This window comes from Triticum dicoccoides, chromosome 5A, assembly GCF_002162155.2.
Source record: "Triticum dicoccoides isolate Atlit2015 ecotype Zavitan chromosome 5A, WEW_v2.0, whole genome shotgun sequence".
NCBI classification, from domain to species: Eukaryota; Viridiplantae; Streptophyta; class Magnoliopsida; order Poales; family Poaceae; genus Triticum; species Triticum dicoccoides.
The window spans coordinates 313,215,626-313,234,542 of record NC_041388.1 but is presented as its reverse complement, the minus strand read 5'-3'; the positions used below and the strand labels follow the sequence as shown (position 1 = coordinate 313,234,542).

At 42.2% G+C, this 18,917-nt stretch overlaps 2 protein-coding genes across 2 annotated transcripts; both read right to left on the bottom strand.

Moving 5' to 3' along the window:
• Window positions 1-1,190: 1,190 nt before the first annotated feature.
• Window positions 1,191-8,820, bottom strand: LOC119301197 (uncharacterized protein YMR315W-like). Its single transcript, XM_037578120.1, has 12 exons — window positions 8,622-8,820; window positions 8,366-8,506; window positions 8,146-8,194; window positions 7,953-7,970; window positions 7,751-7,866; window positions 7,569-7,682; window positions 3,462-3,512; window positions 3,001-3,089; window positions 2,861-2,921; window positions 2,651-2,728; window positions 1,803-1,910; window positions 1,191-1,631 (listed from the first exon to the last, which is right to left on the bottom strand). The coding sequence occupies exons 1-12, from the start codon at window positions 8,754-8,756 to the stop codon at window positions 1,506-1,508; spliced, it is 1,086 nt and encodes a 361-aa protein (XP_037434017.1). The 5' UTR covers window positions 8,757-8,820; the 3' UTR covers window positions 1,191-1,505.
• Window positions 8,821-10,715: 1,895 nt separating this feature from the next.
• LOC119301196 (DNA topoisomerase 6 subunit B) lies at window positions 10,716-17,713 on the bottom strand. The gene is made up of 19 exons (XM_037578119.1): window positions 17,477-17,713; window positions 17,318-17,370; window positions 16,949-17,046; window positions 16,749-16,854; window positions 16,442-16,576; window positions 16,307-16,358; window positions 16,127-16,191; window positions 15,300-15,406; window positions 15,077-15,179; window positions 14,909-14,994; window positions 14,628-14,824; window positions 14,117-14,232; window positions 13,915-14,000; window positions 13,749-13,821; window positions 12,574-12,665; window positions 12,356-12,494; window positions 12,184-12,278; window positions 11,643-11,817; window positions 10,716-11,193 (listed from the first exon to the last, which is right to left on the bottom strand). Exons 1-19 carry the CDS (start codon window positions 17,622-17,624, stop codon window positions 11,047-11,049), a joined length of 2,073 nt encoding a protein of 690 aa, XP_037434016.1. The 5' UTR covers window positions 17,625-17,713; the 3' UTR covers window positions 10,716-11,046.
• Window positions 17,714-18,917: the final 1,204 nt, after the last annotated feature.

The following is an 18,917-nucleotide window of genomic DNA, read 5'->3' as shown; positions in this document are numbered from 1 at the left end:
TTCTAAGTTCTGAACAAATGATATTTCAGATCATTTTTAAATTTTCTGAACATTCCCTAATTTCTGAAAAAAAATGAAATTTCCCAACTTTTTTGAAATTTTCAAACATTTTGAAAAAAATAAAAATCTAGAAAAACATAAAAAGGAAACCGGGTTGATACCTTTTTTTGGAAGTTGCTAGAACCAGATAGGAACCTTCCAGAAAGTTCTCAGAACCAAAATTTCTGTTGTACTGTAGCTACCTAATGGTCCGCCCCATCTCAAGTTTGCTTGCTTGGTCGCCTGTGCGAAGCAGCGAGCGGCATATAGGATTTGTTGGTTAATATGTCGTCTCTCCGGAAAAGAGGATATGGAGGACGGGCTCCTTGGAGCCTTTTTCTTAAATACCATATGTACGCATCTCAAGAGCCCATCCTCTACAACGTCGCCAAATACCTTATGTTGTTTAATTACTGACATGATTCAAAATGTCATTTTAACTAGTTTAGCATTGAGCACCAAACTGTCTACTGCCATATCACGTATGTAGCATTGATGCTAGTCGATTTTTCTCACCTCTAGCTACAAAGAATGCAAATGCTATAACAACATTTGTCTCACCTCTAGTGAGAAAGAATGCAAATGCTATAACAACGTTTTGAGAGTGGTTTTGTTGGCATGACACAGCGACACGCGTACGGTTTTGGCAACGTGGCATTCGCTAGATGATTATATGTAAACCAATAATAATAATAATCAAAACAATAGCGCAGTAAAATATATTTAAAACAATATAAATTTTTAAATACTCAAAACAATATTAGATTTTGTGGAAATTAGAAAAGCTGGAAGAAGAAAAATCAAACTTTTACCCGCAAAAAAAAAAATCTAACTTCAGAAGAAAAATAGAGTCTGGCTTTTTTCTGGTCTGGATTTCCAAAATCCCAACAACATGCACCCTAATATCCTACTCCTGAAAGTAAATGTTATATCAGTTCTAAATATCTTAAGTTTTTCATCAAAAAAATCAATTTTCAGAATCTTGTTCAGTGTTTTTCTAAGCTCAGTGTGAAATTATACAAGAAATCCAATAATTATGTGCCACCCACATTGCATGCCACATCAGGAAAACAACTCTCCAAACTGTCATATTGACCCACTTTCCCAAGTTGAGGGTCTCAGCCACCTGTATATGCAGCTGGAATGGAAAACAACAAGCAAGAGTACATTTTTTCTCAACATAAAATGCAAGAAATAGCATACAAGATCAGTAGCAAGAGTATACGTGATAGATAGTACAGTATATGGTAAATAAATCTGTAGCAGCTGTCGTATAGATCTGTGTGAAAGAATGATGGTTCCAGGGAACAGCCCGACTTGCAGCATCCTATCCTATAGCATCAATTGCATAATAATCATAAAATGGTGTTCCTTTTGTCGCCGATGCTACAAATTTTCACGTCCTACCGGACCGATCATTCTAGCAGAAGAATGTTCATGTTCCCTCATTTGCTAATTGAGATTTGTTAGAATTTCTTCACTTGCACCATGGCTCCTTGCTTCGCGCTAGATTCAAGCATGGCTTCCAAAACAGCAACATCACGAGCACCTTCGACATAAGAACTGCGGGGTTCAGCCTTGTGATCCCCATCCTGCATGAGTGGGGCAACTTAGAGAGAGTATGATGAAATCCTGGGATGCTTTTAAGCATTCTGTGGAATATAGGCAAATGATCTTTGGTTTATGGCAAATTCTGACATCATGAGAACCCACGATCTATGCGAGAAAAGAAAAACAGAGATTGACCAATACTAACAACATACTTTGCTAGCCTGCACCATGTCATGGACAAATGCTTTCAGTTCTTCATGCACACCACAGAATGGGTAAAAAGTCTTCTGGCACTCCCCACTTTCGCTTGAGAAAAGCACCTGTGAATGCATGACATAGTTCATAAGTATAATGTCGATTTACACTGTTTCAATCATGTGGGCAGTTGGAAGACAAGGAAAGTCTGCATCCTTCCGAACAAGATACCAGATGTCGCTGCAGTGCAGGAGGACGCGAGGTCTGGGGAAAAGCAGAAGAGGACCATTTGGGCGCGCTAATCGGCTAAATCTCTATGATCCAAGGTTGCGTCCATGTATTGCTGAAGCTACTGTCCTGGTAAATGACCGAGATAGGGTTCTTGGTTTTTTGGCTAGCCAAGTCCACAACTTAGTGTTGTAACAGTCAAACTATATTATCTTCCTTAAATGTAATGATGCATAAATCTTTTGCGTATTCTCAAGAAAAAGATACACTGCTTCAGTAACATCCTGCCTGAACATGACTTCAGTGTTATGCGGAGACCCATGTCCGACATAAAAAGAATCGGACGCCCGAATCCAAGACAGTTTCCAACACAAGTGTGCATATCCAAGTAGCATTTTCAAATCCAAAGTCCTTTTTCCGAATCAGAGATAGACTCCGCACCTTTGTCTGAGTAACACTATTATTTGTAGCAATGCAGTGTGATCATGATGTAATGAATAAAACAATACCAAACTCGCGGAACAAATAACAAGTGGGGGAAGCCAATGGGGTGGATAGTGTGTGACTGGCAGGTCGGATAAACAGTGAGAAGCAGGCTGAAAGTTCATTTGGCACTTGCAGAGAAAGTGGCTTTTACCTGGTAACCATGTTTCCCACCATCATCTCCACGTTCAATTTTTACTGTTCCCTTTGTTCCATCAACCCGCCACAATATCTAAATATCATATGTCTAGCAATATCAGCAAAAAAATGGAAGTAAAGAAAGAATGTGGTGAATGATACATAACCTAATATGCCTAAAGAATAATATGTGCCACACATCTTTTGCAACAAAATAAATCTTAACCTTTGGCGACCTCGAATTAACTGCAAATACTAAGACCCCAGCACATCCATTTTCCAGTTGGCTGCACTAGCACATCAAGGGTCTGTAAGATCTAAAAATGTAACATTTACAAAATTCACTTTGTATCTTTCATAACTTACAAAAGAGAACAAATATTATCAGGTGGTGGTAAATCCGTGTCCACATGACGAGAGATAGACGATACAGTTGCTACTTCCGAACCAACAAGCTGTTACAAATGAGCTCATATGTTAACAGAGTAAGGAGAAGTAAAAAAATAATAACCTTCGTAATAATCTTAAATAGCACATTAATTGGCACGCATAAGCCTTCTCATTCACTTGCATTATGCTGTGCATAACTGGGCAACTGGAAAATCAAACTTAACTACTTCAATATGTTCATAGTAGCAGTTGTGTACTTGTGAAGTGTATTTTAACGACCATGTCCGTGTAGTGAGCATCAAATCCATCTACCGGATAATATTTCTTATGTCTGCTTAAGAGTATCAAATCCTTCAAATGGATTACAATGACTCCTCACATGATACAAAAGCCAGAAGCTGGTCAACACTTTTGCAAAAAAACAAGATGGGAAATACCATTCTTAGTCCTGCAATGAAATGCACGCCCATATCCAGTATGAAACCACCCTGCAAATTATTGTTATCATAGTAAGGACCAAGGATAGACATATCGACTCATTAGGATGAAATACTTGTCATGTCAAACAAAGTAAATAGTATGTGGTGATTCTTTCTTTGCAGAACTCGGGAGAGAAAAACCACAGAAATGTAGTTGATGAAAAGAATGGCTGCAAGCATTTGAATACTTCACAGCCGAAGAAGCTGAATGACCTAACTATTGCAGACTTGCAGACATGCGAATTCCACTTCAATGCCAACAGAAATATCCCACTAGATTAGAACCCAAAAAATTGACGTAACTAGAGAATTAGTGAGGCCAAATATGTACCACCAGCACCTCCATGGATTTTGAGTATGTACACACAAAAATTAGACAAACTTGCGTAGATAAGCAAACAGAGTTATATGACATTTTGATTAGGTAGTTGAAATGACATTGGTAACTCCGCCTATGTTGTCTCAACATAGCCGGTCCCAAGCCCGGGTAAAGGAGGAGGGTTGTGATAGGCTTGGCGAGCCAACGTAAAAACTCAGCCACTCTTATGGAGATGAAACCCAAAAGATTTTCGTTGGGGCGTAACCCTCTCAGCGACGCGCCACATCGGAACCCGGGTGTGGTGGAAAATGGGCAAGGGCCGGGCCGTCACCCCCCAAGTGGCGCGCCGTATCTTGATCCGGATACGGTGGCAAGTGAGCGAGGATCGGGTCGTCGCATCCTTAGTGGCGCGCTACATCGGCGCCCGGATGTAGTGGAAAATGAGCAAGGGTCTTCGCATTTGACTCGACGAGTGCGAAGGGTAAGGAAGCTAGCCGAGCCTAGGAGGATTCGCTTAGGTAGCTGGAACGTAGGGTCTCTGACAGGGAAGCTTCGGGAGCTAGTTGATGCAGCAGTGAGGAGATGTGTTGATATCCTTTGCGTCCAAGAAACCAAATGGAGAGGACAGAAGGCGAAGGAGGTGGAGGATACCGGCTTCAAGCTGTGGTACACGGGGACGGCTGCAAACAGAAATGGCGTAGGCATCTTGATCAACAAGAGCCTCAAGTATGGAGTGGTAGACGTCAGGAGACGTGGGGACCGGATTATCCTGGTCAAGCTGGTAGCTGAGGACTTGGTTCTCAATGTTATCAGCGCATATGCCCCGCAAGTAGGCCACAATGAGAACACCAAGAGGGAGTTCTGGGAAGGCTTGGAAGACATGGTTAGGAGTGTACCGATTGGTGAGAAGCTCTTCATAGGAGGAGACCTCAATGGCCACGTGGGTACATCTAACACAGGTTTTGAAGGGGCACATGGGGGCTTTGGCTATGGCATCAGGAATCAAGAAGGAGAAGATGTCTTAAGCTTTGCTCTAGCCTACAACATGATTGTAGCTAACACCCTCTTTAGAAAGAGAGAATCACATCTGGTGACTTTTAGTAGTGGCCAAAACTCTAGCCAGATTGATTTCATCCTCTCGAGAAGAGAAGATAGGCGTGCGTGCCTAGACTGTAAGGTGATACCTGGGGAGAGTGTTGTACCCCAGCATAAGCTGGTGGTTGCTGACTTCCGCTTTCGGATTCGTGTCCAGCGGGATAAGCGTGCCAAGGTCGCTAGAACGAAGTGGTGGAAGCTCAAGGGGGAGGTAGCTCAGGTGTTCAAGGAGAGGGTATTTAAGGAGGGCCCTTGGGAGGAAGGAGGGGATGCGGACAATGTGTGGATGAAGATGGCGACTTGCATTCGTAAGGTGGCCTCGGAGGAGTTTGGAGTGTCCAGGGGAAGGAGAAGCGAAGATAAGGATACCTGGTGGTGGAATGATGATGTCCAGAAGGCACTTAAAGAGAAGAAAGATTGCTTCAGACGCCTATACCTGGATAGGAGTGCAGACAACATAGAGAAGTACAAGATGGCGAAGAAGGCCGCAAAGCGAGCTGTTGGTGAAGCAAGGGGTCGGGCATATGAGGACCTCTACCAACGGTTAGGCACGAAGGAAGGTGAAAGGGACATCTATAAGATGGCTAAGATCCGGGAGAGGAAGACGAGGGATATTGGCCAAGTCAAATGCATCAAGGACGGAGCAGGCCAACTCTTGGTGAAGGACGAAGAGATTAAGCATAGATGGCGGGAGTACTTCGACAAGCTGTTCAATGGGGAGAATGAGAGTTCTACCATTGAACTGAATGACTCCTTTGATGAGACCAGCATGCGTTTTGTGCGGCGCATCCAGGAGTCTGAGGTGAAGGAGGCTTTAAAAAGGATGAAAGAAGGCAAGGCGATGGGCCCTGATTGTATCCCCATTGAGGTGTGGAAAGGTCTCGGGGACATAGCGATAGTATGGCTAACCAAGCTTTTCAACCTCATTTTTCGGGCAAACAAGATGCCAGAAGAATGGAGACGGAGTATATTAGTACCAATCTTCAAGAACAAGGGGGATGTTCAGAGTTGTACTAATTACCGTGGAATTAAGCTGATGAGCCATACAATGAAGCTATGGGAGAGAGTCATTGAGCACCGCTTAAGAAGAATGACAAGCGTGACCAAAAATCAGTTTGGTTTCATGCCTGGGAGGTCGACCATGGAAGCCATTTTCTTGGTACGACAACTTATGGAGAGATATAGGGAGCATAAGAAGGACTTGCATATGGTGTTCATTGACTTGGAGAAGGCCTATGATAAGATACCGCGGAATGTCATGTAGTGGGCCTTGGAGAAACACAAAGTCCCAGCAAAGTACATTACCCTCATCAAGGACATGTACAATAATGTTGTGACAAGTGTTCGAACAAGTGACGTCGACACCGATGACTTCCCGATTAAGATAGGACTGCATCAGGGGTCAGCTTTGAGCCCTTATCTTTTTGCATTGGTGATGGATGAGGTCACAAGGGGTATACAAGGAGATATCCCATGATGTATGCTCTTTGCGGATGATGTGGTGCTAGTTGACGATAGTCGGACGGGGGTAAATAGGAAGTTAGAGTTATGGAGACAAACCTTGGAATCGAAAGGGTTTAGGCTTAGTAGAACTAAAACCGAGTACATGATGTGCGGTTTCAGTACTACTAGCTGTGAGGAGGAGGAGGTTAGCCTTGATGGCCAGGTGGTACCTCGGAAGGACACCTTTCGGTATTTGGGGTCAATGTTGCAGGAGGATGGGGGTATTGATGAAGATGTGAACCATCGAATCAAAGCCGGATGGAAGAAGTGGCGCCAAGCTTCTGGCATTCTCTGTGACAAGAGAGTGCCACAAAAGCTAAAAGGCAAGTTCTACAGGACGGCGGTTCGACCCGCAATGTTGTATGGCGCGGAGTGTTGGCCGACTAAAAGGCGACATGTTCAACAGTTAGGTGTGGCGGAGATGCGTATGTTGAGATGGATGTGTGGCCACACGAGGAAGGATCGAGTCCGGAATGATGATATACGAGATAGAGTTGGGGTAGCACCAATTGAGGAGAAGCTTGTCCAACATCGTTTGAGATGGTTTGGGCATATTCAGCGCAGGCCTCCAGAAGCTCCAGTGCATAGCGGACGGCTAAAGCGTGCGGAGAATGTCAAGAGAGGGCGGGGTCGACCGATTTTGACATGGGAGGAGTCCGTTAAGAGAGACCTGAAGGATTGGAGTATCGACAAAGAGCTAGCTATGGACAGGGGTGCGTGGAAGCTTGCTATCCATGTGCCAGAGCCATGAGTTGGTTGCGAGATCTTATGGGTTTCACCTCTAGCCTACCCCAACTTGTTTGGGACTAAAGGCTTTGTTGTTGTTGTTGTTGTTGTTTAGTTGAAATGACATTGGTCAAAAGAAAAAACATGCAATTTATTCAAACATTACATTGACTTTGCTATGGTATAGAAGTATTGGTTGGCAAGATGTGCATACGAAATCCTCCTTTGACACAACATATAAGTGCCTTATGTTTAGTGAATGTGCAGCTAAGCACAAACCAATCAAGTATACATTACTCATATGTGTTAGGTAAGCTGAAATGTTTAGCTTGGACAGTGGGGTTATATGTATGGTAAGGAGAAATGCAGATAAAGCACGTTGCACTGAAAGAAAAAAGATGCTGTGCGACTTGATTCCTTACCACAAAATTTCGTCTCCAGGAGCTATTGAAATATGGGTTTGAACTGTTCATTGATCCTTCAACAATAACTTGGATGTTCATCATATCACCAATATCGTTCATCAACTTGCTTGACTGTTGATAGAAGTCCAGAGATTACAGAAGTAAACTAACAATAAAAAATTACGGTTGCAAATGTTTACCTCCACAAATGCAGGTTCAAATCTGTAGTTCTCTCCAAGAGCCCAAATTGGCTTATAGGGGAACTTGTTTGGGAATGAGTTGTAGACTGATAGCGCAGTTTCTGCTTCGGTTGTCGCTGAAGTTTTTGGACAAAGCTGATCACATACGTTGTATCCATTATGATGCTCATGAAAGAAGCGCTGAAAAGCTACATGTACTTACATCCAGAGGCCGGTTTCTCTTCAGAGCATCAGGAAATACACCATGCAAACCGCGAGAAACCAATTAGGATATTTAACAAGGTAATGAGATAGTAATAACCAAGAGAAAGAATTATTTACTGTCGCTGCCGGTCATATAGCTCAAATCAGACAGTTAAGATTAGTTTCATACTTTCATATGTTTTCCCACTTACCTTGGATCACATGCTTTCCTGCCTTGAGCATCTTCAAGGAAAGCTCAACCTGCACATTTGTACAACAGTGAGTGGAACACTTGGCTGGGTTTTGGGCTACTTTAGCAGTCCAGCATTGTACCAATTGCTCTTTACACAAGTGGACACTGAAGTAAATTCTCAGAGCATCAATCATTCTGAAACAAAAGGAATTCTCCATGAACCATACTATAGTACATACCTGGACTTGGCCTGCAAGAACGACGGCGACACCCAGGATGGAAGGGTCTCCCATGATCTCCTCCAGCCCCGCGTCGCCCCATTTACACTCGATGCCAGGCGCAAAATCGCGGGCGAGCTCCGCAGCAGCCTCTGCGGATTCCTGGAGGATGGCGCCGCGACAGTCAGATTACACACGACGAGCAGAAGCGGCTAAGCTTTAGAGTCACGGCACGGGAAAGGAGTAAGAGGGGGCAGGGGAGGGGGAGACACCTGACCTGGGTGCGGCTCCAGATGGCCTTGAGGACGACGAGGTGGGAGATCTCGCGGAGCCTGGGGATGTACTGCGTGCGCGCGAAGATGCCCGCGCCGACCACCGCGATCCGGGGAAGAAGCTCGCCGTCCCCCGCCATTCTTTGGAGTATGGTTTGCTTCACGACTGAAGTGAAGGGAAGGCAGCTGCTGAATCAGATCTGACGATGAGGCCTCCTCGCGTTTTTTTTATCATAGCGTGTTCGGCAATATTTGGAAAAGGGAACAGGAGTTTAGAGCAGGAAGTTGTATCGAAATTAGACATGAGATGGTTCATTTTATTCTTAATTATCTGTTTGGCACATGATAGAAAGTATGTGTAAGAATTTGAAAAGAAATTGTATTTCTTGTTTTTTTTTTCTTTGGTCAAAAGAATCAGATCTATTATAAAGATTCACCGAAAGTACAAAGCATCTCAAACATAATAAAAATTATACCGAGATCCATGAACCATCGAACGACCATTACTGCCGCCAGAATGAGTCGTCGACATGCCGTTGTCGCCACTCCCATACTGGAGTCGGCCTGACCTTGTCGATGGCAGCCGAAAAGTCTTCGTGCACGTGCCCTTAAAGATCAACACCCTGGAGTTGCAGTCGTCGTCGTTGAATCCTTAAATCGATCTGAAGAACCTAACGCGAAATATTGTCATTGTGTACGCACGGCGAGAAACCTAATCTCGACGTCCCAAGGAGCTGGCAGGAATCTACGCTGGAGCTCCATCTAATCCGTCTGAACGAACTTGAGGAGGATCGAAGCCTGCAAGACTGACTCGAAGAAGGAGCACCACCATCTGTTCAAACGTCGTCCCTGCGAGGACTAAAACCTTATCTATCTGCTAGCGAGGGGGGGTGGAAGATTCTATTCCCCTGTTTCGTTTATGGGAATTGACGATGGACTGAGTGAGGAAAGTTAATGTAAGTTATCATGAAGGGTTAAAATTAACTCATGAAAATAATTTCATTTCAACTACAATTTATGGCCGAGGCACTGGCCTTACGGCTTGGTTTCAATGGCAACTACAGTCGGGTGTAACCGCATAGAGGTGAATTCTGACAACGTCAAGGTGATAAAGACAATAAAGAATGAATGCCGCTCTTTCGGTCAATCGGCGGCAGTTTTTGATGATATATATCATCTTGCGTGTGATTTCCCTCATATTTATTTTTTAGTATGCTTTTAAAAAGACTAATTATGTTGCCATGATTTAGTCAAACTAACTAGAAATAAGGTGTATGCGGGGTGGATGAAAGATTAACATAAGTTATGATGAATGGTTAAAATTGACTAATTACAACAATTCTCTTTCAACTCCTGCCCCTCCTCTGTCAATAAAACAATGGGAATTGAAGTCTCGAGTCTCATGACTATCCTCTTATGAATTCTTAATCTTCCTAACTAAACAATACTAGATTTCAAGTCTCGTATTCCTTCAATTCTCAGTCGCTAGCTCTAATTATCCCCAACCAAACATGCTCAAGAGAAATTGCTCGATTAATTATGATGGCTGCTAAACTAGCTGATTTCTGCAGGCTCCCGAGCAGTCGGATCCTTCCTGTGTAGCCGTTCGATCTGTCATCACAATGCCACGTAGTCCTCCTTCAATCGCACCAACAACCCCTGCTCCGTTTTCCTCTGGCCATAGCAACGCAACAGCACGCGTTGCCGCCAGAAAGCATCGCCGCCCGACTCGCAGCAGCCGTTTCACAGCAAGAGCCGCGCACCCATCGGAAGAGTCGGTCGCTCGCAACACCTGCCAATCCCCGGTTTCCAGTTGCAGCAGTCCACACAACATCGTCGCCATCCATGCAGCATCACCAAAAGTCGCCACAGCGACGCCAGCTTGCAGCGTCTAGAGTGCTGCATCGCAGCGCCAGTAGCGTCAACGAGTGACGCATCACAGGACCAGCGAGGTGTCCGTTTTGATGGACAGCGTGGGAGATGCCCTAACATGCCAACTGGGCTAGTAAGGGGCTAATGGTTTCCTGAGACCTCCTGGGTAACTTTAGATGAGATCAACGGTCCCCCAGCAATTTGGGATCGCGAGAATATAGTAATCATTAGAATGAATTCAGCAGGTGCCCATCAAATCACTTCAGAATCTTTCCAATGTACTTTTACATGCTTGTTCCTCGACAAATGCAACATACAATTACAATCCAGAATGTTTTCACACACAAAAAAAAAAGTTACACCCTCAATTACAGCGGCTTCCATAAAACCACTTGCGATGTTTATGCTGTCTACACTCAGCTGCGAGCTCGAACAGCCTAACAAATCATCCCGGTAACAATGGGGAAAATTTAAACACAATTGTGTATGGCGCCGTTCCATGGGAACACATTATTGTTGACCAACCTGAGAACGGAAGGGGGCGTGTCGATTGCGCCCTCACGGGATGAACCTAAACACGAAAGCGGGGCTCTGGAAGTCGACGAACTTGTAAGATCCTTCGAGCGAGTTCAGATAGATTGCTTCGCGGGGCTCTTCGCTCACGCCACTCTGCATGGCATACTCCAGCGCCATTTCATAGTCAACCTGGTGGTTTGATGTTGGGGCAAACAAGATCAATCTTACGATAACAAATCGAAACCGGTGGAAGGTAGTACAACATTTTTTAGTCTATGCCGGGATTCAGGACTGGATGTACCTTTGCACCAAGAAAGGCATTAAGATGTTATAATGTAATTTCATAAAGATATACTCCCTCCGTCCCGAATTACTTGTCTTAGATTTGTCTAGATACGGATATATCTAGACATTTTAGTGTTAGATACATCCATATATAGACAAATCTAAGACAAGTAATTTGGGAAGGAGGTAATAGATTTGTGTAAACCAGATATGACTTTTATGTGGCAGTAGTGTAGTCACAGAAAGATGCAAAACTATGGGCTGTATAGAGCACGGGACGAAAAAAATATATAATGCATATTGCTTTCATGCTTTGGTTTATGTTTATGCTAGAGTGTTAGGTTTGCCCTTACCTGTTCAACATGCTGCGTCAAGCAATCTCTAAAAGTCATTTCTGTCACTTCCTCCGAATTTATTTTTTCAAGGAGTTCCTCGTCTTCCTTGTCAAACCGTGGCCTCTTGGGGGGAGACTCGTCTGCAAGTTCTCCCAGAGTCTCCATAATTGTTCTCGCCACATCAGGAATGTATCTGTGAATAAGAAATCACTGGAGTAAGATAAGACCCTGTCTAATTCTGGATTATCTGGTATCAGCGTCACAAAGCATGTTTATAAATCAATCTTTGAATATCAGCCCAAACCTGTTCTTTCACACAAATGTTGCTTAAAATTAAGGAGACTGCCCTAAGTTTCCAAAGTGAGCCTAAATCTCGCAATGCATCGTTATTAACCAACATCAACATTCAACAAGCACTATCAAATGCATGATTGAGCAAATGCCCTGATTCAAAACATAGCCATAGGAAAAATACAAACAGCCTGACATCTACGCTCAAACTAGACATCACCAAATCCCCAAAGAACATTCAATAAAAACTTTTTGGCAGAGGAGTTACTTGTTCAGGTTCCTTTTCCTGTCCTGCTGTTCACGAGCCTGAAGTTTCTTCACTATCTTTGACTTCAGTTGGACACAGCACTGCTTAAGGGCTGACTGAAAGTGCAAGCAGATTGATATCAGATGAGTAGATGACCATACAATGACAGTAAATAAGGAAAGTTTGAATATACCTTAACAGCATCTGCTATCTCGGTTATATCATCCCCAATATACTCTTTTCCAGTTCCTTTAAAAGGTATCTTTGTACTGACAATGCTCACGAAGACACCGATCTTGTCCTGCTGCTGATTAATTTTGTAGATGCTCCAACTAAAAGGAAGAGGAAGATGAGAGTAATGGAAGAGACAAACATCTGAAGTACAACAGAAGTACTAACAGGAAAACTTACTTGATCCTTTTTAGGGCAGTTCTTGTGATGACATCAGCACCTTGTTCAAAAAGAAGTGGTATGCGGTTTGCAAACCTAAAAATATTTAGACCCTGAAAAAGAATAGAATTGCTATCATCAGAAGGAAATTGTTTTAGCATGAATCTTCTCGGCAAGGACAATATTAACAATGGAAAGGTAGTTCCCTAGTATATTAAACTGGAGCTCGGGGTGTGGTATTAACACAAATAATAGGTTTAGCCGTGTGATCAAATGTTTATCCACTAAATCAGTAAATGGAGCGATTCAAGGGTATCTTAAAAATGCAGGTAGCTTTTTTTAATACCACATGGGCCACACGTTTTGTGGTCCGCTAGTTGCAAATTCATAAGGGTGTACATTATATATATATATATATACATGTCCTATTTGTTGTACAACAGTCCTTTGTATGAGTTTGACTATATATAATGTATGCTAATGCACTTGAGAAAAAAAACAGATAGAAAGAGCATCAGCAGAAATCTAACAGACACTTCATGTGAAATATGAAATGATTGAATAAACTACTACTCCCTCCATCTCACAATATAGAACGTTTTTGCAAGCTATGTTAGCTTGCAAAAACGTCTTATATTATGGGACGAAGGAAGTATCAATTTTGACATTCACAATATCTGCCATCACACACTGCAAGCAGCTACGAGAAAACAAAGGTGTTCAATGCTGGGGGTGTAGGGACATAGGAGGAGAGGGTGTAGACTTGACTGGGGAAGAAAAATACAGGACAGGGAGGATAAGATATAGACTGGGATAGGGCACTAGATTGTTTCTTGCTTGAACCGAAATAGATTGGCATCCCCCTTTTGTGGAGAGGGCCCCTAACAAAATAAACTATCCAATCCACCTATATCACTAACTGCTAGTGATAGTAAATTTCCAAACCATGTCATCTTATGGGAGCCGACTACATCACAAAAACTAGTTCTCGGCTTCTCTATTCAAAAGGAAAACTGGAACAGAACCCATTGAAATAAAACTAACTCATCCTGAACTTTGTGGCTGCTGCTCAGGTATGTGGTTCCTCCTTTATCCAGACCACAACAAAAGGAGCAAGACAGAACATGTTTTCAGGATATTTTAAGATGACAGACAGAAAATACTCCTTGTGAAATACAAAACAAACAGTTTCTTACTTGTTTAACATCTTTTCCACCAATGCTTACTCCGGCTTCAACAATAAATGGATGCCCTTCAAAAACCTGAGGGCTAAACAGAGGGGTAGCCTTATGACATTAGGATAATTGAACTGAAAATAAGATAGAAACAACATCTGGGACATTCTCTGATTAAATGCTATACCTGCTTGCATGTGTTGCAACCAAATCAGGGTGCAGCTCTTTTATGATACCTAGACGTAAATTGTATTCACCTGCAGGACTAAGACACTATAGAATTGGTTGATTTCTATACTGTGATTGCTAATTGCACATTTGTGAAAGATAGACTAGTCAATAAACAGCTGATAAGTGATTAACAAATCAAGGTGGAAAGGGATGCATACATTGCCACTGGGATCATCAAACTTAGCCTGCCGAAACAACTGATGTATTCGTACTAACTGTTGTGATGTAAGGCTGTTGACTGTCGTTTTTGCACTAAAATCAGGCCCCATTTCCCCTGTCAAATTGAATATTTGTGATATGCAAAATAAATTTGGTAAAGGTATCAACCATAGGTAGATTAACAAAGTATGTAATGGCAGTACCACTATATATATTTAACTCAACAGACAGGCTTCACAAAGAAATGATTTGACTGGAAGTATAGTATATTGCAAATAGCAACACATGAACTCAAAACCATGTATAAAGCAAGACCATATGTAATTACTAAAGGTATTGTTACTCCAAATATCAAAATATATCACTTTAGAAATATGAAACATAGAAATACATGGTTATCAAAGTAGATAGTGACTAAGTTATTTGATTTTCAACTTCACAACCCCACTACCACAGCCACCACGAAAACCCCAGCACAGTGCATATCACACAACTAAGTAAGTAACTCACCAATTAAACGGTCAGCATGTGCTTTGCTTATATTCACAAATTCATGTTGCAGAAACTGCAAAAGATTTGGCTTTGTAGTGTCTGTAATTAAGCGCTTTATCAGCAGCAAATCAACAGCAGATGGGTGATGCTTTGTCAGAAGTGGGACAGGAGGCATAACATCTGTCCTTCGCGCAAATTTTATCGTCAAATTTTTTCTGCAAGAACCAGAGTCATTATGCAAAGAATTAGAAGATTATTAATTTAGCAGGACACAAAGTACCAGAGAAGAAAAATCATACTCTGCTGCATCTGAGAGAAATCTAAATAGGAATTGAGCATATGGAGTAATGACAGCCATCTGTCGCATGTAATGTAGTATCCTTGACTGCAGAAAATAAATTATAAATCTGCTTAGTAGTGATAGTTTACTATTTCAGTTTTTAAAAAGAAATGGAGATCCTACTCACACGATGAGTTGTCCAATTTCCCTCAATAATAACTTGAATTTCTGCCCCATGCCAGTGATCATTGTTCTCACGTTTCTCATGTAAATGAATGTGAGGGACATTTCTGAGTAGTAAGATTTACCATTATTAGTCAAGGTAAACTAATCAACTTACATGAAGATAAACAGTAATGACCAGTCATTCACTGTATTTCACAGAGCATTGACCAAGAAGCAGCACTTACTTATGAATATCTATGTCAAGTCGACAGAACGTGATATAATCTTGGCCTTTCATCGATGACTTAATATCAATAGGAAGGCCCGTACTCATCTTTGACCAAATAAGTGCCTGTTTAATACACGTTAAACTAACTGGAATTTGTGCAGTACAATTCAATTAGACAGAACAGGCAACAAAGAGTCTTAACTCCTAACTGCAAACATGTTCATAACTACAGAGTAACAGAATAAGATAATCATCCATCAGAATATCCATAAAAGGTCCAATGTTCAAAGTCTGCTTACCGCAGCTAGTTACTCTTACTCAACTGAGGCAAAATGTCACACACATTCTGTATGCATGGGACAGCTTAACCATCAGAACACAAAGTTTACAAGCGTAAAACATAACTGTACATGTCTCCCTATTGAAGATTAAACACAAATTTAGTGAGAAAATTGGACAACCGTTCTAACTAAAATGTTGATTTTCTTTTTACAACTGTAGTTCAAACTTTTGTTTCTTCTTATAATCATATCTCTAACATGGCTATACAGGAACACAATGAAAAGGATCGTGAAAAGCAGCACAAGACGATCAATGTCTCCAAGCTACCAACAATACTGCATGGCTGCACATTTTCATTATCCAATATAAACAAGAAAATAGTCAGCTATGAACCAAAAGAAAGAAACAAGTCCTAAACTTTGTTATGAGAAGGGCAAAATTCAGCCAAATGTTTGGATCCCATTGTTTCTTTCAAAAGGAATGGACGCTATACATTCTTATGAGAGGGTCGTTCGTGACAAACAAAAAGGTTTCCTACTTAATTGTGTGAAGAAATTTTACCATTTTAGCACCAAGCCCAAATTTTCCACGCGTCTGCCTCAAACCATATTTTGTTCCCGATAACACTGCATTAAAATATCAATAATACCAGTGATGTTGCACAGCATGCCCTTATACCTTCTTCAGTGTTTTAATCTAAAATAAATCTGACAGAAAATATCATATTGAAAGCTTGCTTACCTCTCCCAAACATATTTGGGATATCTTCATGCGGCATACCTCGGCCATTATCCTAGACACACAAAACATTCAAGATTGTTCAAAAGATACTAAGATAGATTCTCATCATACAAGTTAAGTCATTATGGACAATACCTTGCAAGTCACTCTAAAAAATGAAGCCTCACCCCGACCTTTTCCGCGAGCAGCTGGAGTGTCCTTAACTTTCTTCCCAAGAGCAGCATTTTTGGCTTGTGTTTCTTGGAAACGTGCTTCTTTAGCTAGGCGTTTCTAAGTATCGAGGAGTTTTACAGTAGTATCAGAATAAAGGAGGATAATCCAGACAGATAAATGGGTGTCAATAACATATTTATATGGAAAGTATAAGTATATCATCAGTATGCAAACCTTATTTAACTAATAATGACCGAACTACTAATTTTTTTGCAAGTGGTAGTATTACCTCACGAGCCTTAGATGATTCAAAATCATCATAGAGTGCTTCATCAACGCGCTCTCGATCAACTAGCCCTATCATTGTGTTGAATTTGCTCTTAGTGATCTCTTCTCTGGCAAGACATACGAAGGAATCCACAGAGTGTTCTTTAACATTGCCAAGCGAAAAAGAACCCGATAATAGAAATGCTGTTGAAGAGCACTTACATAGTAATTTCTATATCAGGGAGCTCGGAGATGGACTCGGCTGAATCAAGAGCATTCTCAACTAGCTCCCGCATTGTGGTGTACAAAGATTTTCCAGGCTGCCAAGTATTATAAGTCACTGAAATGAGTTTGCTGACACCTAACAGAAATTAGCTTCAAAACTATATTACTGTTCATCCATCATTTTTTTAATTGACCGTTTCATTCTTATTTAGCCCAGCTCTGCGCAGTATGTGCCATGTCAATTTTAAACAAGACTGCGCTTAATCCAGGGGCAAATAAATGGGATGGCATCTATCTAAGCCTCAAAGGCAGTGATGTCGACCACTACGCCAGAGTAAACACAAACAGCGAGTTACACAAGCTCACATTGTCAAAACCAGCGATGTTCTTGTTTTCCGCGAAGAACTCTGCGGGCGATTCTGCAACACAGAAGTCCCAAAAGGGCCCGATTCAGCCGATAGAACCGATGCAAGGACGGAATTCTAGAAGAAAACGAAAGAACAAGGGGGGTTTCGAGGAGCTGACTCTGCTTGAGGAGGCTGCTCTCCTTGGCCTTGGGCGCCGCCTTGGAGGTGGCCTTCCCTTTTCCCGTCGCCTTCCCCTTGGCGGCCGCCGCAGAAGGCTTCTTCTTAGTGCCGCCGGCGGTGGCTCCGCCGTCGCTGGAGTCGTCCATGGCGAGGTGGGTTCTTGGGATCGGGATGGTAAGCTAGGGTTTGGGTTCAAGGGGCGGGGAGAATTGGGGAGGGAGGGGAGGTTCAACTGCGGGGATGCTACTGGCAATGAAAGTAAGTCGATCCTGCTGGTCCATGGAAGAATGGACGGCGCAGATAAATCTCAGTACAAAGTTGAGCAAACTAGTAGTATTTTTTAGGGCGCAAAATACAAAACTTGAGTTCAATTATGGGAAAACTTATGGGAACCTTGCCTAATCTTAGGTTCCATGACTTTTTCGGGTTTTCTCACTGCCCAAAACACTTTTTTAAGGAGGGATTGATGTTTTACTTAATTATGTCTTCGCGGACTTTCTGACCAACATAATACAGAGTATTTTTTATTAAAAAAGACTAACAACTAAGTTACACACTTGTCTTTGGGAAAATCAACACCACCTTCCTTCTACACTCATCGGCGATGTGTCGTGAGCACAGTTGATGCCTCCTCTCGACCTCCAAAACACCGTTGAAGGCAGAATAAATTTGTTAAGCAACGGCTAGAAAGTCACCGGTCACGACCTAGAAAACATGCCACCGTCCAGAGAAGAAGGTGATGAAAAGGGTTGGACAACCACCACAGATCCAGGGAGACATAACCTCACAAGCTCCCGACGGCGTCAACTCTTTCGTTGGTCGAATAAGGAGCTAGAGGACCAACACACGAAGCGGCGTCCTATGTCGAAAGATCCTTTGCGGATTTCTACCGAGTGATTATGCCTTATTTTTTACTCTTGAGGGTGTTCGTCTCCTAAACAATACACCCTCAATAGCTTTCGTCGATGATATTATGAAGGACTTGAGATTGTAAAGGCACGAAGATTGTCTACGGGGTGATATCTAGACTGGTCTCTCAGACCAACATCAGGCTTTTATGCAAAAAAAAAATCTCACTCGAAAGAACTCCTGAGTTAGTCGCCCATCCTCAAGTTATCGCAAATATAAACTTAACGTGAAGGTTCCTTAGAGATGAGCTTCCGAAAAAATGTACACCTTATTAATATGAGTTCTCTATCATTTCTATGAAGCCAGTATGTCACATATACACCCATTCAAGGAACTAGCATCCTTGTCGGAATCGGCGGGAACATTCCCTCTTGACACATTGTGCGTCCAATGTTAAAATGTTGACATATATGCCATGATGTGCCCATGTGTCATACGCCTGCATAACCATGAGAGTCGGTTCTGATACCATTTATAACACCCTCGACACACCCATTGTTGGAAATATGCCCTAGAGGCAATAATAAAAT